General features: G+C 45.0%; 1 protein-coding gene across 1 annotated transcript in view; it reads left to right on the plus strand.

Moving 5' to 3' along the window:
• Positions 1–27,395, plus strand: part of LOC110511675 (ryanodine receptor 2-like) — a 532,917-nt gene that overhangs the window by 397,507 nt on the left and 108,015 nt on the right. Inside the window, exons 68-77 of the mRNA XM_036989200.1 lie at positions 4,085–4,215; positions 4,996–5,123; positions 14,564–14,759; positions 19,897–20,137; positions 20,440–20,527; positions 20,891–20,983; positions 21,655–21,825; positions 21,975–22,034; positions 26,252–26,386; positions 27,216–27,328. Coding sequence (XP_036845095.1) covers positions 4,085–4,215; positions 4,996–5,123; positions 14,564–14,759; positions 19,897–20,137; positions 20,440–20,527; positions 20,891–20,983; positions 21,655–21,825; positions 21,975–22,034; positions 26,252–26,386; positions 27,216–27,328 — 1,356 coding nt within the window. The remainder of the gene's footprint in view (positions 1–4,084; positions 4,216–4,995; positions 5,124–14,563; positions 14,760–19,896; positions 20,138–20,439; positions 20,528–20,890; positions 20,984–21,654; positions 21,826–21,974; positions 22,035–26,251; positions 26,387–27,215; positions 27,329–27,395) is intronic.

Below are 27,395 nucleotides of genomic sequence, written 5' to 3' on the forward strand. Positions count from 1 at the left end.
GTGAAACCCTATTGTCTTTAATTAGGGGTTCGAGCAGAGAAGCTGGGTGAGACCCTATTGTCTTTAAATAGGGGTTCAAGCAGAGAAGCTGGGTGAGACCCTATTGTCTTTAATTAGGAGCCATGGAGCCAAACGGCCTAACGGCCATGGAGCCAAACGGCCATGGAGCCAAACGGCCATAGAGCCAAACAGCCATGGAGCCAAACAGCCAAACAGCCAAACAGCCATGGAGCCAAACAGCCATGGAGCCAAACAGCCATGGAGCCAAACAGCCAAACAGCCATGGAGCCTAACAGCCATGGAGCCAAACAGGCATGGAGCCAAACAGCCATGGAGCCAAACAGCCAAACAGCCATGGAGCCTAACAGCCATGGAGCCAAACAGCCAAACAGCCATGGAGCCAAACAGCCATGGAGCCAAACAGCCATGGAGCCAAACAGCCATGGAGCCAAACAGCCATGGAGCCAAACAGCCATGGAGCCTAACAGCCATGGAGCCAAACAGCCATGGAGCCAAACAGCCATGGAGCCAAACAGCCATGGAGCCTAACAGCCATGGAGCCAAACAGCCATGGAGCCAAACAGCCATGGAGCCAAACAGCCAAACAGCCATGGAGCCAAACAGCCAAACAGCCATGGAGCCAAACAGCCATGGAGCCAAACAGCCATGGAGCCAAACAGCCATGGAGCCAAACAGCCATGGAGCCTAACAGCCATGGAGCCAAACAGCCATGGAGCCAAACAGCCATGGAGCCAAACAGCCAAACAGCCATGGAGCCTAACAGCCATGGAGCCAAACAGCCAAACAGCCATGGAGCCAAACAGCCATGGAGCCAAACAGCCATGGAGCCAAACAGCCAAACAGCCATGGAGCCAAACAGCCAAACAGCCATGGAGCCAAACAGCCATGGAGCCAAACAGCCATGGAGCCAAACAGCCATGGAGCCAAACAGCCATGGAACCAAACAGCCATGGAGCCAAACAGCCAAACAGCCATGGAGCCAAACAGCCATGGAGCCAAACAGGCATGGAGCCAAACAGCCATGGAGCCAAACAGGCATGGAGCCAAACAGTCTAATAGTTATTCTTTCTAACTATTTCTATTTACATCCTCAATTTCTGTAAGATGCCAAAACGTTGGACATAACAGGACAGGCCAGTGGATTCCCTCTGGGGGGGAGTTAACTCTAAACCAATGCCTATGACACATCCAGAACCAGCCATAGAGCCTGCTGGGTAATCTGTTGAATACGGTGTAGTAACAAAAACCTCCGTAACAACCGACAACATGAAGTAGCTGGATAAGGTTAGCGTGCTAGCTACACTGACAGCTGACAGAAACCTCCGTAACAACCGACAACATGAAGTAGCTGGATAAGGTTAGCGTGCTAGCTACACTGACAGCTGACAGAAACCTCCGTAACAACCGACAACATGAAGTAGCTGGATAAGGTTAGCCCGCTAGCTACACTGACAGCTGTCAGTGAACAACAAAATGTTAATGTTTATCAACGCCACGTGGAAAGTCCCACACCCAATTGGTGAATATACAGGATCAGTCAGAAGTTTGGACACACCTACTGATTTCAGGGTTTTTCTTCATATTTAGTATTTACTGGTTGAAAGAGTGCGCAAAGCTGTCATCGAAGCAAAGGGTGGCTGCTTTAAATAATCTGATTTGTTTAAATAAGGATCCGCCCCTTTTTTTCCAATTTTCTCCTAAAATGACATACTCAAATCTAACTGCCTGTAGCTCAGGCCCTGAAGCAAGGATATGCATATTCTTGGTACCATTTGACAGGAAACACTTGAAATTAATGTAGGAAAATAAACACAATAGATCTGGTAAAAGATAATACAAATAAGTAAAAACAACCGTTGTTTTGTATTATTTTTGCATCATCATCTTTGAAATGCAAGAGTAAGGCCATATTGTATTATTCCAGCCGAGGAGCAATTTAGATTTTGGCCACTAGATGGCAGCAGTGTATGTGCAAAGGTTTAGACTGATCCGATGAACCATTGCATTTATGTTCAAAATGTTGTGTCAAGACTGCCCAAATGTGCCTAATTGGTTTACTAATACATTTTCAAGTTCATAACTGTGCACCTTCCTCAAACAATAGCATGGTATTATTTCACTAATAGCTAATGTAAATTGGACAGTGCAGTTAGATTAACAAGAATGTCATCTTTCTGCCCATATCAGATATGTCTATGTCCTGGGAAATGTTCTTGTTACTTACAACCTCATGCTAATCACATTAGCCTACGTTAGCTCCACCTCATGCTAATCACATTAGCCTATGTTAGCTCCACCTCATGCTAATCACATTAGCCTACGTTAGCTCCACCGTGGGCGGGACACTGATCCTGCAGTTTTAACACTTTTTTGGTTACTACATGATTCCATATGTGTTATTTCATAGTTCGATGTCTTATTCTGTCTCATTCTACAATGTAGAAAATGCTAAAAATAAAGATAAACCCTGGAATGAGTAGGTGTGTCCAAACTTTTGACTGGTACTGTATATAAGTAGCCTTCATCATTCTTCTGAGGTGGAACCTAAATATGCATTTCCTCTCTTGAACAGGAAATTACATCAGAATAGTGGTGGCTACTTCCTCTGGGGTGTTACTTTAAGGTCCTCCATTTAGAATTGAGTGAAAAACACTTCAAATGCTTTAGTCCTCTGGCTCCGAATGACCGATCTGTACAACACTTGATATACGGTATCCATGGACCAAGATCTCACAAATTATCTTTTTCCAGGCTAGCATGTCCAACAACATGGTCGCTACTGACCAATAAACATTCACGTGACATGTATTCACGACTTGATAAAAGCTGAGGTCATTTTTGTATGTTTTTTCACATTTTCTCAAAATCCCTACTTTGATGGACACTGGAACTATGATAGATAATGACAATCTAAAAGTGTCCTGTCTAGAACCTTCTACAGACTATGTTGACACCACATTTCATACATTTACAACAACCATAATTTGTTCTGTGGCTCATTTTAATATTGCATTAAGTCTAGTAAAGGATGTGACTGGGTTAAACCAGTTATTCTGGAGAAGGAGTGTCTTCCTGAACATGAGCTGTCCCTCCTCCTCCCCCTTCCTCCCCTACCTCCTCCTCCTCCTGCCCCTTCCTCCTCTTCCTCCTTCCTCCCCATACCTCCTCCTGCCCCTTCCTCCTCTTCCTCCTTCCTCCCCCTACCTCCTCCTCCCCCTCCTGCCCCTTCCTCCACTTCCTCCTTCCTCCCCCTACCTCCTCCTTCTCCTCCCCCTACCTCCTCCTCCTCTGCTTTCTTCCTCCCCTACCTCCTCCTGCCCCTTCCTCCTCTTCCTCCTTCCTCCCCCTACCTCCTCCTCCCCCTCCTGCCCCTTCCTCCACTTCCTCCTTCCTCCCCCTACCTCCTCCTTCTCCTCCCCCTACCTCCTCCTCCTCTGCTTTCTTCCTCCCCTACCTCCTCCTTATCCTCCCCCTTCCTCTTCCTCCTCCCCCTTCCTCCCCTACCTCCTCCTCCCCCTTCCTCCCCTACCACCTCCTCCTCCTGCCCCTTCCTCCTCTTCCTCCTTCCTCCCCCTACCTCCTCCTCCTCCTGCCACTTCCTCCTCCTCCTCTTCCTCCTTCCTCCCCCTACCTCCTCCTCCCCTTCCTTCGCTTCCTCCTTCCTCCCCCTACCTCCTCCTTCTCCTCCCCTTCCTCCTCTTCCTTCCTCCTCCCCCTACCTCCTCCTTCTTCCTCTTCTTTCTTCCTCCTCTACCTCCTCCTTATCCTCCCCCTTCCTCCTCCTCTCCTACCTCCTCCTTCTCCTCCTCCCCCTTCCTCTGCTTCCTCCCCCTACCTCCTCCTCCTCCCCCTATCTCATCCTTCTCCTCCCCTTCCACCTCTTCCTTCTTCCTCCCCCTCCCTCCTCCTCTTCCTCCTTCCTCCCCCTACCTCCTCCTCCTCCTGCACCTTCCTCCTCTTCCTCCTTCCTCCCCCTACCTCCCCCCTCCTCATCTTCCTCCTTCCTCCCCCTACCTCCTCCTCCTCCTCCCCCCCCCCCCCCCTCCTCCTCTTCCTCCTGCAGGCAGCGTCCAGCCCTAGGTGAATGTCTTGCAGCGTTCTCAGGGGCGTTCCCTGTGGCCTTCCTGGAACCAGAGCTCAACCAGTTCAACAACTACTCCATCTACATTACCAAGGGCTCCCGGGACAGAACAGGTACTGTTGCAAACTGTCCTTCAGGTGTTTTAGAATCAAAGACAGGATCGGTTTGGATGCAGAGATAGAGAGAAGCTTGGTATAAATGTTGCAAACTGAATTGAGGAATGACTGCATACAGTCTTTATGTCTCTCTCACTATCACCTTTTATCTCTCTGTCTCTTACTCCCTCTCTCCCTCCACCCTCTCTCCCTCCACCCTCTCTCTCCCTCTCTCTTTCTTTCTTTCTCTCTCTCTCCCTCCACCCTGTCTCTCTCCCTCTCTCCCTTTACCCTCTCTCTCTGTCTCTCTCCCTCCACCCTCTTTCTTTATCTCTCTCTACCTCTCTTTTCCTCCCTCTCTCTATTTCCCCCTCTCTCTCTCTATATCTCTCTCCCTCCACCCTCTCTCCATTTCCCCTCTCTCTCTCTCTCCCTTCCTTCCCCCTCTCTCTCTATCTCCCTCCAACCTTTCTTTCTTTCTCTCTCTCTCCCTCCACCCTCTCTCTCACTCCCTCCACCCTCTCTCTCTCCCTCCATCCTCTCTCCCTCCACCCTCTCTCTCCCTCCACCCCCCCTCTCTCTCCCTCCACCCTCTCTTTATCTTTCTCTACCTCTTTTCCTCCCTCTCTCCATTTCCCTCTAACTCTCTCCCTCCACCCCCTCTCTCTCTCTCCCTCTCTCCCTCCACCCTCTCTCTCCCTCTCCCTCCACCCTCCCTCTCACTCCCTCCACCCTCTCTCTCCCTCCTCCCTCTCTCCATTTCCCTCTCTCTCTCCTCTCTACCCCACTGCTTCCCAGCTCTAGATCTGCCCTTCCAGGTAGGAGAGATGTGTCCAGTCATCCCGTCCCTGGAGAAGTCTCTGGAGGAGATCATGGATCTTGCTGAGTCCGGCCTGCACTACACGCAGATGCCTCACGTTATGGAGGTAGAGACTGGTTTACTACCAGGAGACTGGTGGTTTATTAACAGGAGACTGGTGGGTTATTAACAGGAGACTGGTGGTTTATTAACAGGAGACTGGTGGGTTATTAACAGGAGACTGGTGGTTTATTAACAGGAGACTGGTTTATTAACAGGAGACTGGTTTATTAACAGGAGACTGGTGGTTTATTAACAGGAGACTGGTGGTTTATTAACAGGAGACTGGTGGTTTATTACCAGGAGACTGGTGGTTTATTAACAGGAGACTGGTGGTTTATTAACAGGAGACTGGTGGTTTATTAACAGGAGACTGGTGGTTTATTAACAGAAGACTGGTGGGTTATTAACAGGAGACTGGTGGTTTATTACCAGGATACTAGTGGTTTATTAACAGGAGACTGGTGGTTTATTACCAGAAGACTGGTGGTTTATTAACAGGAGACTGGTGGTTTATTAACAGGAGACTGGTGGTTTATTAACAGGAGACTGGTGGTTTATTACCAGGAGACTGGTGGTTTATTAACAGGAGACTGGTGGTTTATTACCAGAAGACTGGTGGTTTATTAACAGGAGACTGGTGGTTTATTACCAGGAGACTGGTGGTTTATTAACAGGAGACTGGTGGTTTATTACCAGAGGACTTGTGGTTTATTAACAGGAGACTGGTTTATTAACAGGAGACTGGTTTATTAACAGGAGACTGGTGGTTTATTAACAGGAGACTGGTGGTTTATTAACAGGAGACTGGTTGTTTATTAACAGGAGACTGGTGGTTTATTAACAGGAGACTGGTGGTTTATTAACAGGAGACTGGTGGTTTATTAACAGGAGACTGGTGGTTTATTAACAGGAGACTGGTGGTTTATTAACAGGAGACTGGTGGTTTATTAACAGGAGACTGGTGGTTTATTAACAGGAGACTGGTGGGTTATTAACAGGAGACTGGTGGTTTATTAACAGGAGACTGGTGGTTTATTAACAGGAGACTGGTGGGTTATTAACAGGAGACTGGTGGTTTATTAACAGGAGACTGGTGGTTTATTAACAGGAGACTGGTGGTTTATTAACAGGAGACTGGTGGGTTATTAACAGGAGACTGGTGGTTTATTAACAGGAGACTGGTGGTTTATTAACAGGAGACTGGTGGGTTATTAACAGGAGACTGGTGGTTTATTACCAGGAGACTGGTGGTTTATTAACAGGAGACTGGTGGTTTATTAACAGGAGACTGGTGGTTTATTAACAGGAGACTGGTTTATTAACAGGAGACTGGTTTATTAACAGGAGACTGACTGGTGGTTTATTGACAGGAGACTGGTGGTTTATTAACAGGAGACTGGTGGTTTATTAACAGGAGACTGGTTTATTAACAGGAGACTGGTTTATTAACAGGAGACTGACTGGTGGTTTATTGACAGGAGACTGGTGGTTTATTAACAGGAGACTGGTGGTTTATTAACAGGAGACTGGTTTATTAACAGGAGACTGGTTTATTAACAGGAGACTGACTGGTGGTTTATTAACAGAAGACTGGTGAGTTATTAACAGGAGACTGGTGGTTTATTACCAGGAGACTGGTGGTTTATTAACAGGAGACTGGTGGTTTATTAACAGGAGACTGGTTTATTAACAGGAGACTGGTTTATTAACATGAGACTGGTGGTTTATTAACAGGAGACTGGTGGTTTATTAACAGGAGACTGGTGGTTTATTAACAGGAGACTGGTTTATTAACAGGAGACTGGTTTATTAACATGAGACTGGTGGTTTATTAACAGGAGACTGGTGGTTTATTAACAGGAGACTGGTGGTTTATTAACAGGAGACTGGTGGTTTATTAACAGGAGACTGGTGGTTTATTAACAGGAGACTGGTGGTTTATTAACAGGAGACTGGTTTATTAACAGGAGACTGGTGGTTTATTAACAGGAGACTGGTTTATTAACAGGAGACTGGTGGTTTATTACCAGGATACTGGTTTATTAACAGGAGACTGGTGGTTTATTAACGGGTGACTGGTGGTTTATTACCAGGAGACTGGTGGTTTATTAACAGGAGACTGGTGGTTTATTAACAGGAGACTGGTGGTTTATTACCAGGAGACTGGTGGTTTATTATCAGGAGACGGGTGGTTTATTAACAGGAGACTGGTGGTTTATTACCAGAAGACTAGTGGTTTATTAACAGGAGACTGGTTTATTAACATGAGACTGGTGGTTTATTAACAGGAGACTGGTGGTTTATTAACAGGAGACTGGTGGTTTATTAACAGGAGACTGGTTTATTAACAGGAGACTGGTTTATTAACATGAGACTGGTGGTTTATTAACAGGAGACTGGTGGTTTATTAACAGGAGACTGGTGGTTTATTAACAGGAGACTGGTGGTTTATTAACAGGAGACTGGTGGTTTATTAACAGGAGACTGGTGGTTTATTAACAGGAGACTGGTTTATTAACAGGAGACTGGTGGTTTATTAACAGGAGACTGGTTTATTAACAGGAGACTGATGGTTTATTACCAGGATACTGGTTTATTAACAGGAGACTGGTGGTTTATTAACGGGTGACTGGTGGTTTATTACCAGGAGACTGGTGGTTTATTAACAGGAGACTGGTGGTTTATTAACAGGAGACTGGTGGTTTATTACCAGGAGACTGGTGGTTTATTAACAGGAGACTGTTGGGTTATTAACAGGAGACTGGTGGTTTATTACCAGGAGACTGGTGGTTTATTAACAGGAGACTGGTGGTTTATTAACAGGAGACTGGTGGTTTATTAACAGGAGACTGGTGGTTTATTAACAGGAGACTGGTGGTTTATTACCAGGAGACTGGTTTATTAACAGGAGACTGGTGGTTTATTAACAGGAGACTGGTGGGTTATTACCAGGAGACTGGTGGTTTATTACCAGGAGACTGGTGGTTTATTAACAGGAGACTGGTGGTTTATTAACAGGAGACTGGTGGTTTATTACCAGGAGACTGGTGGTTTATTAACAGGAGACTGGTGGTTTATTAACAGGAGACTGGTTTATTAACAGGAGACTGGTGGTTTATTAACAGGAGACTGGTGGTTTATTAACAGGAGACTGGTTTATTAACAGGAGACTGGTTTATTAACAGGAGACTGGTTTATTAACAGGAGACTGGTTTATTAACAGGAGACTGGTGGTTTATTACCAGGATACTGGTTTATTAACAGGAGACTGGTTTATTACCAGGAGACTGGTGGTTTATTACCAGGAGACTGGTGGTTTATTAACAGGAGACTGGTGGTTTATTAACAGGAGACTGGTGGTTTATTAACAGGAGACTGGTGGTTTATTAACAGGAGACTGGTGGTTTATTACCAGGAGACTGGTGGTTTATTACCAGGATACTGGTTTATTAACAGGAGACTGGTGGTTTATTACCAGGAGACTGGTGGGTTATTAACAGGAGACTGGTGGTTTATTACCAGGAGACTGATGGTTTATTAACAGGAGACTGGTGGTTTATTACCAGGAGACTGGTGGTTTATTAACAGGAGACTGGTTTATTAACAGGAGACTGGTGGTTTATTAACAGGAGACTGGTGGTTTATTGACAGGAGACTGGTGGTTTATTAACAGGAGACTGGTGGTTTATTAACAGGAGACTGGTGGTTTATTAACAGGAGACTGGTGGTTTATTAACAGGAGACTGGTGGTTTATTAACAGGAGACTGGTGGTTTATTAACAGGAGACTGGTGGTTTATTAACAGGAGACTGGTGGTTTATTAACAGGAGACTGGTTTATTAACAGGAGACTGGTTTATTAACAGGAGACTGGTGGTTTATTAACAGGAGACTGGTGGTTTATTACCAGGATACTGGTTTATTAACAGGAGACTGGTGGTTTATTAACAGGAGACTGGTGGTTTATTACCAGGAGACTGGTGGTTTATTAACAGGAGACTGGTGGTTTATTAACAGGAGACTGGTGGTTTATTACCAGGAGACTGGTGGTTTATTACCAGGAGACTGATGATTTATTAACAGAGTGCAGCTCCTTCCTCCCAGTGACTAGCAGCTCCTTCCTCACAGTGACTAGCAGCTCCTTCCTCCCAGTGACTAGCAGCTCCTTCCTCACAGTGACTAGCAGCTCCTTCCTCCCAGTGACTAGCAGCTCCTTCCTCCCAGTGAGGAAGGAGCAACACTCTAGTCCCTGTGAGGAAGGAGCAGCACTCTAGTCGCTGTGAGGAAGGAGCAACACTCTAGTCGCTGTGAGGAAGGAGCAGCACTGGCAGCAGGTAGCCTAGTGGTTTGAGCACTGGGCCAGTAACCGAAAGGTTGCTGGATCGAATCCCTGACAAGGTAAAAATATGTTGCTCTGCCCCTGAGGTAGTCAACCCACTGTTCCCAGGGCACTGAAGACGTGGATGTTGATTATGGCAGCCCCCCCCCCCCCCCTGCACCTCTCTGATTCAAATGATTAAATGCAAAAGACACATTTTCAGTTGAATGCATTCAGTTGTACAACTGACTAGGTCTCCCCCTTTCCCTAATACAACTGTGACATGGTTATTATAATGGTCTGGGCAGTTTTGTCCTAACTATGTACACCACAGGAGGCTGCTGAGGAACGGCAGCAAACACCTGGAAACCTGGAAAGAGTAGCTGCTGCCTTGGCAGGAACTAATGGGGATCCATAATAGACCCCAGGAAGAGTAGCTGCTGCCTTGGCAGGAACTAATGGGGATCCATAATAAACCCCAGGAAGAGTAGCTGCTGCCTTGGCAGGAACTAATGGGGATCCATAATAAACCCCAGGAAGAGTAGCTGCTGCCTTGGCAGGAACTAACGGGGATCCATAATAAACCCCAGGAAGAGTAGCTGCTGCCTTGACAGGAACTAACGGTGATCCATAATAAACCTCAGGAAGAGTAGCTGCTGCCTTGGCAGGAACTAACGGGGATCCATAATAAACCCCAGGAAGAGTAGCTGCTGCCTTGGCAGGAACTAATGGGGATCCATAATAAACCCCAGGAAGAGTAGCTGCTGCCTTGACAGGAACTAATGGGGATCCATAATAAACCCCAGGAAGAGTAGCTGCTGCCTTGGCAGGAACTAACGGGGATCCATAATAAACCCCAGGAAGAGTAGCTGCTGCCTTGACAGGAACTAACGGGGATCCATAATAAACCTCAGGAAGAGTAGCTGCTGCCTTGGCAGGAACTAACGGGGATCCATAATAAACCCCAGGAAGAGTAGCTGCTGCCTTGGCAGGAACTAATGGGGATACATAATAAACCCCAGGAAGAGTAGCTGCTGCCTTGGCAGGAACTAATGGGGATCCATAATAAACCCCAGGAAGAGTAGATGCTGCCTTGGCAGGAACTAATGGGGATCCATAATAAACCCCAGGAAGAGTAGCTGCTGCCTTGGCAGGAACTAATGGGGATCCATAATAAACCCCAGGAAGAGTAGCTGCTGCCTTGGCAGGAACTAATGGGGATCCATAATAAACCCCAGGAAGAGTAGCTGCTGCCTTGGCAGGAACTAATGGGGATCCATAATAAACCCCAGGAAGAGTAGCTGCTGCCTTGGCAGGAACTAATGGGGATCCATAATAAACCCCAGGAAGAGTAGCTGCTGCCTTGGCAGGAACTAATGGGGATCCATAATAAACCCCAGGAAGAGTAGCTGCTGCCTTGGCAGGAACTAATGGGGATCCATAATAAACCCCAGGAAGAGTAGCTGCTGCCTTGGCAGGAACTAATGGGGATCCATAATAAACCCCAGGAAGAGTAGCTGCTGCCTTGACAGGAACTAATGGGGATCCATAATAAACCCCAGGAAGAGTAGCTGCTGCCTTGGCTGGAACTAATGGGGATCCATAATAAACCCCAGGAAGAGTAGCTGTTGCCTTGGCAGGAACTAATGGGGATCCATAATAAACCCCAGGAAGAGTAGCTGCTGCCTTGACAGGAACTAATGGGGATCCATAATAAACCCCAGGAAGAGTAGCTGTTGCCTTGGCAGGAACTAATGGGGATCCATAATAAACCCCAGGAAGAGTAGCTGCTGCCTTGACAGGAACTAATGGGGATCCATAATAAACCCCAGGAAGAGTAGCTGCTGCCTTGGCAGGAACTAATGGGGATCCATAATAAACCCCAGGAAGAGTAGCTGCTGCCTTGACAGGAACTAATGGGGATCCATAATAAACCCCAGGAAGAGTAGCTGCTGCCTTGGTTGGAACTAATGGGGATCCATAATAAACCCCAGGAAGAGTAGCTGCTGCCCTGACAGGAACTAATGGGGATCCATAATAAACCCCAGGAAGAGTAGCTGTTGCCTTGGCAGGAACTAATGGGGATCCATAATAAACCCCAGGAAGAGTAGCTGCTGCCTTGACAGGAACTAATGGGGATCCATAATAAACCCCAGGAAGAGTAGCTGTTGCCTTGGCAGGAACTAATGGGGATCCATAATAAACCCCAGGAAGAGTAGCTGCTGCCTTGACAGGAACTAATGGGGATCCATAATAAACCCCAGGAAGAGTAGCAGCTGCCTTGGCAGGAACTAACGGGGATCCATAATAAACCCCAGGAAGAGTAGCTGCTGCCTTGGCAGGAACTAATGGGGATCCATAATAAACCCCAGGAAGAGTAGCTGCTGCCTTGACAGGAACTAATGGGGATCCATAATAAACCCCAGGAAGAGTAGCTGCTGCCTTGGCAGGAACTAACGGGGATCCATAATAAACCCCAGGAAGAGTAGCTGCTGCCTTGACAGGAACTAACGGGGATCCATAATAAACCTCAGGAAGAGTAGCTGCTGCCTTGGCAGGAACTAACGGGGATCCATAATAAACCCCAGGAAGAGTAGCTGCTGCCTTGGCAGGAACTAATGGGGATACATAATAAACCCCAGGAAGAGTAGCTGCTGCCTTGGCAGGAACTAATGGGGATCCATAATAAACCCCAGGAAGAGTAGATGCTGCCTTGGCAGGAACTAATGGGGATCCATAATAAACCCCAGGAAGAGTAGCTGCTGCCTTGGCAGGAACTAATGGGGATCCATAATAAACCCCAGGAAGAGTAGCTGCTGCCTTGGCAGGAACTAATGGGGATCCATAATAAACCCCAGGAAGAGTAGCTGCTGCCTTGGCAGGAACTAATGGGGATCCATAATAAACCCCAGGAAGAGTAGCTGCTGCCTTGGCAGGAACTAATGGGGATCCATAATAAACCCCAGGAAGAGTAGCTGCTGCCTTGGCAGGAACTAATGGGGATCCATAATAAACCCCAGGAAGAGTAGCTGCTGCCTTGGCAGGAACTAATGGGGATCCATAATAAACCCCAGGAAGAGTAGCTGCTGCCTTGACAGGAACTAATGGGGATCCATAATAAACCCCAGGAAGAGTAGCTGCTGCCTTGGCTGGAACTAATGGGATCCATAATAAACCCCAGGAAGAGTAGCTGTTGCCTTGGCAGGAACTAATGGGGATCCATAATAAACCCCAGGAAGAGTAGCTGCTGCCTTGACAGGAACTAATGGGGATCCATAATAAACCCCAGGAAGAGTAGCTGTTGCCTTGGCAGGAACTAATGGGGATCCATAATAAACCCCAGGAAGAGTAGCTGCTGCCTTGGCAGGAACTAATGGGGATCCATAATAAACCCCAGGAAGAGTAGCTGCTGCCTTGGCAGGAACTAATGGGGATCCATAATAAACCCCAGGAAGAGTAGCTGTTGCCTTGGCAGGAACTAATGGGGATCCATAATAAACCCCAGGAAGAGTAGCTGCTGCCTTGGCAGGAACTAATGGGGATCCATAATAAACCCCAGGAAGAGTAGCTGCTGCCTTGACAGGAACTAATGGGGATCCATAATAAACCCCAGGAAGAGTAGCTGCTGCCTTGGCTGGAACTAATGGGGATCCATAATAAACCCCAGGAAGAGTAGCTGTTGCCTTGGCAGGAACTAATGGGGATCCATAATAAACCCCAGGAAGAGTAGCTGCTGCCTTGACAGGAACTAATGGGGATCCATAATAAACCCCAGGAAGAGTAGCTGTTGCCTTGGCAGGAACTAATGGGGATCCATAATAAACCCCAGGAAGAGTAGCTGCTGCCTTGACAGGAACTAATGGGGATCCATAATAAACCCCAGGAAGAGTAGCTGCTGCCTTGGCAGGAACTAATGGGGATCCATAATAAACCCCAGGAAGAGTAGCTGCTGCCTTGACAGGAACTAATGGGGATCCATAATAAACCCCAGGAAGAGTAGCTGCTGCCTTGGCTGGAACTAATGGGGATCCATAATAAACCCCAGGAAGAGTAGCTGCTGCCCTGACAGGAACTAATGGGGATCCATAATAAACCCCAGGAAGAGTAGCTGTTGCCTTGGCAGGAACTAATGGGGATCCATAATAAACCCCAGGAAGAGTAGCTGCTGCCTTGACAGGAACTAATGGGGATCCATAATAAACCCCAGGAAGAGTAGCTGTTGCCTTGGCAGGAACTAATGGGGATCCATAATAAACCCCAGGAAGAGTAGCTGCTGCCTTGACAGGAACTAATGGGGATCCATAATAAACCCCAGGAAGAGTAGCTGCTGCCTTGGCAGGAACTAATGGGGATCCATAATAAATACAAATATCCTATTTTGAGAGTAAAATATAACAGAAATAACCTGATTGTCAGCCTCAAATGTATGACAATCACTGGATTAGGTTGCATATCAAAATATTTTAAATCATTCCAGCTTGGACGTATTTATTGAATACTATGTGAGTCATCAATTACACCTTTCAATAAATCTTTACGAATGACTTAATAATGATTAGTAATGACTTAATAATGACTTTAGAATGATTAATAATTATTTTATAATGATGAATAATTTCTTAATAATGATTAGTAATGACTTAATAATGACTTTATAATGGTGGCTGGTACCACCAAATCATGGGCTGGTACCACCAAATCCTGACAGGTACAACCAAATCATGGGCTGGTACCACCTGGTACCACCAAATCATGGGCTGGTACCACCAAATCATGGGCTGGTACCACCAAATCATGGGCTGGTGCCACCAAATCATGGGCTGGTACCACCAAATCATGGGCTGGTACCACCAAATCATGGGCTGATGCCACCAAATCATGGGCTGGTACCACCAAATCATGGGCTGGTACCACCAAATCATGGGCTGGTACCACCAAATCATGGGCTGGTGCCACCAAATCATGGGCTGGTACCACCAAATCATGGGCTGGTGCCACCAAATCGTGGGCTGGTGCCACCAAATCGTGGGCTGATGCCACCAACTGAAAACGTTGGTGGCCCCAGTGACACCAGGGGAAAATGTTGGTCTGGATCCCTGAGCTTACAAGAGATAAGAACATGATTGAAAAGACAACATTACTTAAACATTTAACATGAGCATCCCTCCCCCCTGTCCTTATCCTCAGGTGGTGCTGCCCATGCTATGCAGCTACATGTCTCACTGGTGGGAGCACGGCCCAGAGAACAACCCTCCAGAGACTGCAGACAGCTGCTGTACTCACCTCACCTCAGACCACATGAATAGTCTGCTGGGCAACATCCTGAAGATTATCTATAATAACCTGGGGATCGACGAGGGGGCCTGGATGAAGCGACTTGCAGGTAGAGACACACCTTCTATCTACCACATGGTCAAAAGCACTTCAGCCTGCTTGTCAATGTCTTGGTTGTTATGTGTGTGTGTGTGTGTAGTTACCACGGCGTCGTGTGTCGTCAGAGGGGATCGTCAGCAATAATCATACATGCGCATAGAATTGAATTCCACTGTTTGTACTGAAAACTGTCTGCCTTAGGAAGAAGCCCACTGTGGGCAGGCCACTCAGTAGCATTGAGTCAAAAGTAAATGTCATCGACATGTCTACCTCGGATCATTAAAAACAATCAAGCAACCCAGAAAAGGACTAAAAATAGCCCATATTAACATATGTAGCCTGAGAAACAAGGTCCATGAAATTAGCAATTAACATCAGAACACATTCATATTCTGGCCATCTCTGAAACACACTTAGATAATTCCTTTGATGCAGCGGTAGCTAAACGTGGTTATAGAATATACAGGAAAGATCAATAATTCCTTTGATACAGCAGTAGCTAAACGTGGTTATAGAATATACAGGAAAGATCAATAAGTCCTTTGATACAGCAGTATCATGGTTATAGAATATACAGGAAAGATCAATAATTCCTTTGATACAGCAGTAGCTAAACGTGGTTATAGAATATACAGGAAAGATCAATAAGTCCTTTGATACAACAGTATCGTGGTTATAGAATATACAGGAAAGGTCAATAAGTCCTTTGATACAGCAGTAGCTAAACGTGGTTATAGAATATACAGGAAAGATCAATAAGTCCTTTGATGCAGCGGTAGCTAAACGTGGTTATAGAATATACAGGAAAGGTCAATAAGTCCTTTGATACAGCAGTAGCTAAACGTGGTTATAGAATATACAGGAAAGATCAATAAGCCCTTTGATGCAGCGGTAGCTAAACGTGGTTATAGAATATACAGGAAAGATCAATAAGTCCTTTGATACAGCAGTAGCTAAACGTGGTTATAGAATATACAGGAAAGATCAATAAGTCCTTTGATGCAGCTGTATCATGGTTATAGAATATACAGGAAAGATCAACAAGTCCTTTGATACAGCAGTAGCTAAACGTGGTTATAGAATATACAGGAAAGATCAATAAGTCCTTTGATACAGCAGTAGCTAAACGTGGTTATAGAATATACAGGAAAGATCAATAAGTCCTTTGATGCAACAGTAGCTAAACGTGGTTATAGAATATACAGGAAAGATAGAAATGTTCCAAGTGCCACATCAGGTTGTTCGGCAGATCAACAAATATTTTTCACATCTTCGACGTAGGAATCACTACAATACCCTCATCCATCTACACACAATACCCCATAATGACATCACAATACCCCATAATGACATCACAATACCCCATAATGACATCACAATACCCCATAATGACAAAGCAAAAACAGGGTTTTTAGAAGCAAGATTCTTGGTGGTTCTGACCTTCTTTCATTTAAGAATGGTGGCCACTGTGTTCTTGGGGACCTTCAATGCTGCAGAAATGTTTTGGTGTACCCTTCCCCAGATCTGTGCCTCGACACAATCCTGTCTCTGAGCTCTACGGACAATTCCTTCGACCTCGTGGCCTAGTTTTTGTTCTGACATTCACTGTCAACTGTGGGACCTTATATAGACAGGTGTGTGCCTTTTCAAATCATGTCCAATAAATAGAATTTAAGACAGGTGGAATCCAATCCAAGTTGGAGAAACATCTCAAGGATGATCAATGGAAACAGGCCATGAGAAGACGTCGTTCTGTTTTCTTGACATCTCGGTTGACCAGACAGGTCCTACAGGCCCTGATTTTGTAGCACCTGGACTACTGCCCAGTTGTGTGGTCATGTAGATGGACATAGGTCAATTGCAGTTGGTCCAGAACAGAGCAGCACGCAGTGCACTTAGATGTACACGGAGGAAGAATGTCAATGACATGCATGTCAATCTCTCCCGGCTCAAAGTAGAGGAGAGATTGACTGCATCACTATTGGTCTGTGTGTGAGGTATTGATGTGTTGACTACAACACTATTGGTCTTTGTGTGAGGTGTTGATGTGTTGACTACATCACTATTGGTCTGTGTGTGAGGTATTGATGTGTTGACTACAACACTATTGGTCTTTGTGTGAGGTATTGAGGTGTTGATGTGTTGACTGCATCACTATTGGTCTTTGTGTGAGGTATTGAGGTGTTGAGGTGTTGACTGCATCACTATTGGTCTTTGTGTGAGGTGTTGAGGTATTGATGTGTTGACTGCATCACTATTGGTCTTTGTGTGAGGTATTGATGTGTTGACTGCATCACTATTGGTCGTTGTGTGAGGTATTGAGGTGTTGATGTGTTGAAGGTACGGAACTCTCTGTTTAAGCAGTTGGCTCACACAGTTCAGACTCTCATCGGTACATCGTAAGATATGCAGACAGAGGGTCTCTTCACAGTTCAGACTCTCATCGGTACATCGTAAGATATGCAGTCAGAGGGTCTCTTCACAGTCCCCAGGTCCAGAACAAGAGGCTGGGAAATGCTCAGTGTTAGAAACATGTCTACATGGAACTCTCTGCCACCCCAGGTAACTCAAGCTAGAAATAAAAACACGTTCAGAAACCAGATAGAAGAACATCTTACTGCACACCGGCGACTGTGAATAGACAAAGCCATTCTATAAATCTTGTATTGTAACGTTGTATAATGTATTGTATTATATAGGTGGGTGACCTTGACCGAATCCTTGGCTTGTTCCAGAAGGAACGGCTTATAGGGCCGGAGCCATCTCTGAAGCGTGAGGCAGAGGCAGGAGATGATGTAGTTTTCTGTGGTGTTATGTAGTGTTAGGTAGTGTTGTGTATATTATATTATGTGTATAATGTATTTAATATATTTTACTTGTTGTTTTGTTTCCTGTTTGAACCCCAGGAAGAGTAGTAATTGGTCGAGAACAAATTAAATGCTAAAATTGCATGTTGATTGACGGGGAAGCCTGAATTGGTTGACCGGCAGGTGGGTGCTCAGAAACACAGAGGTTACCCACACTTTACTTGTCTTCAACCCTTCTATGCCCTAGGAGCATAGGTCACCCACATGACCAAGCAGTTTCCCATACTGGATATGTGCTGTTACTGCATGTGGTGGTGATCATGTGTTGATGTCACGGGACACAGCAACCAAAATGCATTGTTTCTAAATGAAAACAAACTGTAGAATCATCCAGAGTGAAACACCACCATCGTTGTTTAAATAAGAAAACAAACTGTAGAATCATCTAGAGTGAAACACCACCATCGTTGTTTAAATAAGAAAACAAACTGTAGAATCATCCAGAGTGAAACACCACTATCGTTGTTTAAATAAGAAAACAAACTGTAGAATCATCTAGAGTGAAACACCACCATCGTTGTTTAAATAAGAAAATAAACTGTAGAATCATCTAGAGTGAAACACCACCATCGTTGTTTAAATAAGAAAACAAACTGTAGAATCATCTAGAGTGAAACACCACCATCGTTGTTTAAATAAGAAAATAAACTGTAGAATCATCTAGAGTGAAACACCACCATCGTTGTTTAAATAAGAAAACAAACTGTAGAATCATCTAGAGTGAAACACCACCATCGTTGTTTAAATGAGAAAACAAACTGTAAAATCATCTAGAGTGAAACACCACCATCGTTGTTTAAATAAGAAAACAAACTGTTATATCATCCAGAGTGAAACACCACCATCGTTGTTTAAATAAGAAAACAAACTGTTATATCATCCAGAGTGAAACACCACCATCGTTGTTTAAATGAGAAAACAAACTGTAGAATCATCCAGAGTGAAACACCACCATCGTTGTTTAAATGAGAAAACAAACTGTAGAATCATCCAGAGTGAAACACCACCATCGTTGTTTAAATGAGAAAACAAACTGTAGAATCATCCAGAGTGAAACACCACCATTGTTGTTTAAATAAGAAAACAAACTGTAGAATCATCCAGAGTGAAACACCACCATCGTTGTTTAAATAAGAAAACAAACTGTAGAATCATCCAGAGTGAAACATCACCATCGTTGTTTAAATAAGAAAACAAACTGTAGAATCATCCAGAGTGAAACACCACCATCGTTGTTTAAATAAGAAAACAAACTGTAGAATCATCCAGAGTGAAACACCACCATCGTTGTTTAAATAAGAAAACAAACTGTAGAATCATCCAGAGTGAAACACCACCATCGTTGTTTAAATGAGAAAACAAACTGTAGAATCATCTAGAGTGAAACACCACCATCGTTGTTTAAATGAGAAAACAAACTGTAGAATCATCCAGAGTGAAACACCACCATCGTTGTTTAAATAAGAAAACAAACTGTAGAATCATCCAGAGTGAAACACCACCATCGTTGTTTAAATAAGAAAACAAACTGTAGAATCATCCAGAGTGAAACACCACCATCGTTGTTTAAATAAGAAAACAAACTGTTATATCATCCAGAGTGAAACACCACCATCGTTGTTTAAATAAGAAAACAAACTGTAGAATCATCTAGAGTGAAACACCACCATCGTTGTTTAAATAAGAAAACAAACTGTTATATCATCCAGAGTGAAACACCACCATTGTTGTTTAAATAAGAAAACAAACTGTAGAATCATCCAGAGTGAAACATCACCATCGTTGTTTAAATGAGAAAACAAACTGTTATATCATCCAGAGTGAAACACCACCATCGTTGTTTAAATGAGAAAACAAACTGTAGAATCATCCAGAGTGAAACACCACCATCGTTGTTTAAATGAGAAAACAAACTGTAGAATCATCTAGAGTGAAACACCACCATCGTTGTTTAAATAAGAAAACAAACTGTAGAATCATCTAGAGTGAAACACCACCATCGTTGTTTAAATAAGAAAACAAACTGTAGAATCATCCAGAGTGAAACACCACCATCGTTGTTTAAATGAGAAAACAAACTGTAGAATCATCTAGAGTGAAACACCACCATCGTTGTTTAAATAAGAAAACAAACTGTAGAATCATCCAGAGTGGAACACCACCATCGTTGTTTAAATAAGAAAACAAACTGTAAAATCATCCAGAGTGAAACACCACCATCGTTGTTTCCCACCAGTCTCTCTCTCTAACTGTCCTTCTCTATTCTGTCCTCGCCTCCAGTGTTCTCTCAGCCAATCATTGGTAAGGCAAAGGGGGGGCTGTTGAAGACCCACTTTCTGCCGCTGATGGAGAAGTTGAGGAAGAAGGCTGCCACCGTACTGCAGGATGAGGAACAGATGAAGGCCGAGGGACGAGGGGAGATGTCTGAGGCTGAACTACTCATCCTGGATGAGTTTACTATCCTGATCAGAGACCTCTATGCCTTTTATCCGCTACTCATCCGCTTTGTAGACTACAACAGGTACCTAGACATTCTACTTCCTCCTCCTACATGTTGCTGACTACAACAGGTAAAGGACCAGTGGGTAAAGTGAGAGGAGTGGGTGGATCAATAAGCAAAGTGTTTTTTAAAGTTGTTAAAGATGTGATGCCAGTTGCTGCTGTTGGTGTGACTGTTTTATCCAACTGAATGTCTTCTGTAACTTGTTTATGCTGTTGTGACTGTTTTATCCAACTTAAAGTCTACTGTAACTTGTTTCTAGTGGTCTGACTGTTTTATCCAACTGAATACTGTAACTTGTTTGCAATGTGTTTTTATCTTAGGGCCAAATGGCTGAAAGAATCGAACCCTGAGGCTGAGGAGCTCTTCCGCATGGTAGCAGAGGTCTTCATATTCTGGTCCAAGTCTCATGTAAGCTACACAGAGACAATGTCACATATCAATCATCACATCACTGTAACAGTTTCCAGGAAACATTTAATGTCCTAATCACTCTGGGATAGTTTCTACTGGTCGTCACCAAGGCACTCTGAGAGTGCGCTCTACACTCCTATTAAAATCCCATTCAATTCTAGGAATTCTTCAGCGTTTCTTTCTGCAATAAATACATGTTACATTTGCTTGCCTGGCAGCGAGAACTAGAAGACGGTGATGTATCTCTAGAGTGTTCATGTGTGTCTGTTCTTCTCCAAGTCCCCTGTCAGGCTGCAGGATACATTTGCATAAATCCTTGGCAATATCCAACACTGAAATATTTTATTTCTTCCACTGCAGAATTTTAAACGGGAGGAGCAGAACTTTGTGGTTCAAAATGAGATCAACAATATGTCCTTCCTCATCACAGACACCAAGTCAAAGATGTCCAAGGCAAGTGGTGTTATATAGATGTTGTTGTTTTTTACATTGATATGTACAATTTAGGTGTACTATGACTCTGTATAGCATATATAAGTCAAAGAGCTTTGTCCCCCAAATATGAAGAAGACTGCACAGTAAGTTGTGATGACTGAACATAATTAAATGGATAAGTTGTTCTTGACCTGAAATGTGGCTTGGTGTTCAGAAAGAACAAGAGAGGACCCAGTACAGAGCCAGTATTGAAACATTATAGAGAACCTAGTGCAGAGCCCTGGGGGACACCAGTAGTGAGACATTAAAGAGGACCTAGTGCAGAGCCCTGGGGGACACCAGTAGTGAGACATTAAAGAGGACCTAGTACAGAGCCCTGGGGGACACCAGTAGTGAGACATTAAAGAGGACCTAGTGCAGAGCCCTGGGGGACACCAGTAGTGAGACATTAAAGAGGACCTAGTACAGAGCCCTGGGGGACACCAGTAGTGAGACATTAAAGAGGACCTAGTGCAGAGCCCTGGGGGACACCAGTAGTGAGACATTAAAGAGGACCTAGTGCAGAGCCCTGGGGGACACCAGTAGTGAGACTTTAAAGAGGACCTAGTACAGAGCCCTGGGGGACACCAGTAGTGAGACCAGGTGGCGCTGCTGACTTGTTGACTTGTCACCTGGTGTCTCCCCTCTAGGGAGCCGTGTCTGACCAGGAGAGGAAGAAGATGAAGAGGAAGGGTGATCGCTACTCCATGCAGACCAGCCTCATCGTAGCAGCGTTGAAGAGACTACTTCCTGTAGGACTGAATATCTGCGCTCCAGGAGACCAGGAACTGATCGCTCTGGCCAAGATCCGCTTCAGTCAGGTAAATCACTTAAGTCTCTAATGAAACGGTAAGGTGTCTCATTGGTATTCTTTAACTCCCGAGTAAGTAGAACAGCCCAGATTCCATGGGCCCCCTGTTTGCTACCGTCAACCCTATGAATCAGTGTTTCTTTGATGTTTTGTCAACAGAAAGACACAGAGGACGAGGTGCGGGAGATCATCAGAAACAACCTGCACCTGCAGGGAAAGGTGACCACTACTTAATTACGGTCTCAGTTGTGACATCATCAGCATGTACTCCCCCATACTCATCTACACCATGCTACAGTATTGTAGTACTATACGTTGTATAAGCTGACTCGATACTTCACCCAATAAGAAGTCAATTTGGATGAAGTTAAGTCTTAGACCTAAAAAGACAAAGAGAGGTTTCATTTGTCTTTCATAAACCTGCATGTCCCGTCTCCCTCCATTCCTCCAGCTCACCATCTCTCTCTGTCTCTCTGTCTCCATCTGACCGTTCTCTCTGCATGTCTGCATGTCCACCGTCACCCTTCCTCCTCCGTCACCATCCTCAGTACCGAGTGTTCCACTTCAAAAAGCTGGTGAAGAAGTTGATCATAGTGATGAAATGGATGAAGAGTCAGCAGGCCTCCAAACCTCCGGCCTTAGAGATGCCCGGCGGGCACAAGCGTCTGGCTGGCGCCCGTAAGCGCTCTGCCACTATGGAGAGTAGCTATACCCACCGGCCTCCCAGGACCACCCGGGCAGGCATCAAGAAGGCCTCGTCTGTGGATTATGTGATGCACCATGGGCATGGGCAGGGGCAGGGCAATGCCCCGGGTAGAGCCACTGATATCCTGGGCACGTCCAGGATTCGAGAGGGCCACCTGGGGGCCTTAGGGCAGAGCATGTATGGGTGTAATACTGCGTTGGTGGGTAGCCCATGATCCTCACAACCTTAACCCTTAACCCTTAGCCTGTAACTCTTAGCCTGTTTCCCAGATCTGTTCATCTAATCAATTAAAGAGAAATTGCAGAAAGTTAAAGGTCCATTATGATATTCTGAGACAGCAAGTTGGCATATAAAAAAACTAGGCATTTAACTAGGCAAGTCAGTTAAAAACAAATTCTTATTTTCAATGATGTCCTAGGAACAGGTTAACTGCCTTGTTCAGGGGCAGAACGACAGATTTTTACATTGTCAGCTCAGGGATTCGATCTTGCAACCTTTCGGTAACTAGTCCAACGCTCTAACCACTAGGCTACCTGCTGGTTACTAGTCCAACGCTCTAACCACCAGGCTACCTGCTGGTTACTGGTCCAACGCTCTAACCACTAGGCTACCTGCTGGTTACTAGTCCAACGCTTTAACCACCAGGCTACCTGCTGGTTACTAGTCCAACACTCTAACCACCAGGCTACCTGCTTGTTACTAGTCCAATGCTCTAACCACTAGGCTACCTGCTGGTTACTAGTCCAACGCTTTAACCACCAGGCTACCTGCTGGTTACTAGTCCAACGCTCTAACCACCAGGCTACCTGCTGGTTACTGGTCCAACGCTCTAACCACTAGGCTACCTGCTGGTTACTAGTCCAACGCTTTAACCACCAGGCTACCTGCTGGTTACTAGTCCAACACTCTAACCACCAGGCTACCTGCTGGTTACTAGTCCAACACTCTAACCACCAGGCTACCTGCTTGTTACTAGTCCAATGCTCTAACCACTAGGCTACCCTGCCGCCATGATATATAACAAGGCCGTTAGAAAATGCCAGACGAGCTCAGTCTCGACCATTGATGGACTGATAAATCCTACCGCAGGAAAACCTCTGTGAACTTTTCAGACGGCATATTTCAGAGATAAGATAACTAACTTTAGGCTGGGTATCAATCGAGCAAGAACTCGTGAGAAGTATGTTATGAGCCGTAGCCTACCACTCAAAGGCAATATGGATAGATTTTCTCTGGTTGACACAGACGTGCTCAGCAAAGTGATATCACAACTTAAGTCTTTTACCTGCCTTCTCGATCCTATCCCCACCACCTTCTTCAAAACAAATGACATATCTGAAGAAGTGCAAGCTATTGTTAATCACTCCCCTTTCATAGGCACTTTCCCCACGGCACTAAAAACCATGGTGAAACGGCCTTCTTAAGAAAAGTCATCTAGATTTTTTTTCAGCTCTTAGCAATTTACAGCCGATCTCTAACTGTCTTACGCAACATTCTGGGGAAAATTGGTTTTCAAACAGCTAAATTATTTCTTAAGTGCCAACTGTATTTTTGAATAATTCCAATCTGGTTTTGGTGCCCACTACAGGACAGAGACAGCCTTAGTTCAAGAGGTAAAGGATCTTAGAGCCGACACAGATGCCAAACAGCTCTCTGTCCTTGTACTCTTAATTGCTGCATTCGACACTGTTGACCGTGGTTTCCTTCTGGGCAGACTGGAGATGTTGGATTGACCTCTCTGGTTCAGGAGATGTTGGTTTGACCTCTCCGGTTCAGGAGAGGTTGGTTTGACCTCTCCGGTTCAGGAGAGGTTGGTTTGACCTCTCCGGTTCAGGAGAGATTGGTTTGACCTCTCCGGTTCAGCAGAGGTTGGTTTGACCTCTCCGGTTCAGGAGAGGTTGGTTTGACTTCTCTGGTTCAGGAGAGGTTGGTTTGACCTCTCCGGTTCAGGAGAGATTGGTTTGACCTCTCCGGTTCAGGAGAGGTTGGTTTGACCTCTCCGGTTCAGGAGAGATTGGTTTGACCTCTCCGGTTCAGCAGAGGTTGGTTTGACCTCTCCGGTTCAGGAGAGGTTGGTTTGACTTCTCTGGTTCAGGAGAGGTTGGTTTGACCTCTCCGGTCCAGTTCTAAATTGGTTTAGGACCGATTTAACCGGTCAAGAGTTTTTTTGTCACTCTTGGTGAACATAGTACATATCACGTGGCGTTCCACAAGGTTCAGGTTTGAGTCCGGTACTGTTCAGTTTATATATGTTACCCCGTTATCAGAAAGCATAGCATTGATTTTCACTGCTACGAAGACGATACACCAGAGAATTTTATGTCCACGGATAAATTATTCAACTGTATTAGTGATTTAAATACTTGGATGGCTCACAACTTCCTCCAGCTCGAGGTATTGTTGAAGCCAAAGCACAGAGAGAGAATAAAGGTTAGTTTGACCTCTCTGGTTCAGGAGCGGTTGGTTTGACCTCTCTGGTTCAGGAGAGGTTGGTTTGACCTCTCCGGTTCAGGAGAGGTTGACCTCACATTTTAATTTACGAGCAATAAAGATAAAACCCCAGGTAAAAAACCTAGCTGTTGTTTTAGAATCTGAACTCAATTTCAAATCGCATTTGTAATTTGACCAAAATAGCTTTTTACCACCTGAGGACCATTGCCAAGGTGTGACTGTTTCTCTCTCAGGCCGATACAGAGAGACGCATCCATGCTTTTATTACAAGCAGGCTTGACTACTGTAAATGCTCTCCTGTCTGTTCTACCCAAGAAAGCCATTTGTCAACAGCGAAACATACAGAATGCTGCAGCTCGGCTACTGACCAAGACCAGATGGAGAGAACACATTACACCTGTTTTAAGGTCTCTGCACTGGCTGCCTGTGGGTTTTAGAATACATTTTAAGATACATTTTAAGATTCTTCTATTGGTTTTTAAATTAATCCACGATTGTTCCCCCCAATACATGTCAGACATGCTTTTAAGTTCTGTACCCAGTCGGTCCCTCAGGTCCTCTGGTTCTGGCCTTTTAACTATCCCAAAGCCTAAGATGAAAAGACATCTCTAGTTACTAAGCCCCCAGCGTCTGGAACAGCCTGCCAGAGAACCTGAGGGGGAACAAGAGGCATGGAGAGGCAGCCTTTAGTTACTATGCCCCCAGCCTCTGGAACAGCCTGCCAGAGAACCTGAGGGGGAACAAGAGGCATGGAGAGGCAGCCTCTAGTTACTATGCCCCCAGCCTCTGGAACAGCCTGCCAGAGAACCTGAGGGGGAACAAGAGGCATGGAGAGGCAGCCTTTAGTTACTATGCCCCCACCCTCTGGAATAGCCTGCCTGAGGAGTGAAACTGTGGATATATTTAAAACAGATCTTAAAACATACCTTTTTAACTTAGCCTTTTCTCAGGGTGCTTGTCATTCGTTCAGTTTTTATTGTTCTCTGTTTTATTTCCATTGTTTTTTTTGTTTTTTCTTCCTGTGAAGCACATTGTGTTGCGTTCCATGTCTGATATGTGTATAAATAAATCTTGATTTGATTCGGGCTGAAAAAGCCAACTCATATTTTTTGGTATGCCGATGACTATAGGAGTTGGATAGAAAACCCAAACACGGAGACCAGGTTAACGAACCTTAACCCTCACAGTGAAATCACGTAGCCTTGCTTAGACCTCAAACATGCTTAATCCTCCTGTTTCTCCTCAACCCCAATAATGTATTCTCTCTGTGTGTGTGTAGCTGGAGGACCCTGCTATCCGCTGGCAGATGGCTCTGTATAAGGACCTTCCTAACAGGAGCGAGGACACGTCAGACCCGGAGAAGACTGTAGAGAGAGTCCTGGACATCGCTCACGTCCTCTTCTATCTAGACCAGGTGGGTTCTGGGAAACATCAGGGTCGTGTTCATTTAAGGGCCATGCAAATGGGAAAACTTTTTCAAAACGTTAAGTAACAGAAAACCAGGCTGTCCGTCTCTCTTTCTGCCTGTTTTCTTTGGTTTATAGTCACATTTTAAAACGTTTTGTCATGGGAAAATGTTTTTCTGAGTTTGGTGCCTATTGAACATGACCTGAGTCTGAAGTCGTCTATTATGTCAGAACAAATCCAAAGGAAAGTACTTCTGGGGACACCATTGGTATTTTATGATGCTGTGCCCTTTCCTGCAGGGCTGAGGGTCATTTCCATCTCAGGAAGTTTAAATATCCTCATCAAGAAAATGTGGCCGATGCGCAATTTAAAGTTAAATAGTTTGACCCCTAGCGTGTTATCCCAGATTGCTGAAGTTCTGTTAGAAATGAGTTTGAGTTGTGTGAATCGGTAATGTTTGAGTTGTGTGAATCGGTAACGTTTGAGTTGTGTGAATCGGTAACGTTGAGTTGTGTGAATCGGTAACGTTGAGTTGTGTGAATCGGTAATGTTTGAGTTGTGTGAATCGGTAACGTTGAGTTGTGTGAATCGGTAACGTTGAGTTGTGTGAATCGGTAATGTTTGAGTTGTGTGAATCGGTAACGTTTGAGTTGTGTGAATCGGTAACGTTGAGTTGTGTGAATCGGTAACGTTGAGTTGTGTGAATCGGTAACGTTGAGTTGTGTGAATCGGTAATGTTTGAGTTGTGTGAATCGGTAACGTTGAGTTGTGTGAATCGGTAACGTTGAGTTGTGTGAATCGGTAACGTTATGCCTCTCCATTTCCTCTTCCTGTAGGTGGAACATCCACAAAGGAGCAAAAAGGCTGTGTGGCACAAGCTGCTCTCTAAACAGAGGAAGAGGGCTGTAGTGGCCTGTTTCAGAATGGCACCCCTGTATAACCTACCCAGGTAAACATGGCTCCCCTGTATAACCTACCCAGGTAAACATGGCTCCCCTGTATAACCTACCCAAGTA

Source organism: Oncorhynchus mykiss, chromosome 1 (genome assembly GCF_013265735.2).
Source record: "Oncorhynchus mykiss isolate Arlee chromosome 1, USDA_OmykA_1.1, whole genome shotgun sequence".
NCBI classification, from domain to species: domain Eukaryota; kingdom Metazoa; phylum Chordata; class Actinopteri; order Salmoniformes; family Salmonidae; genus Oncorhynchus; species Oncorhynchus mykiss.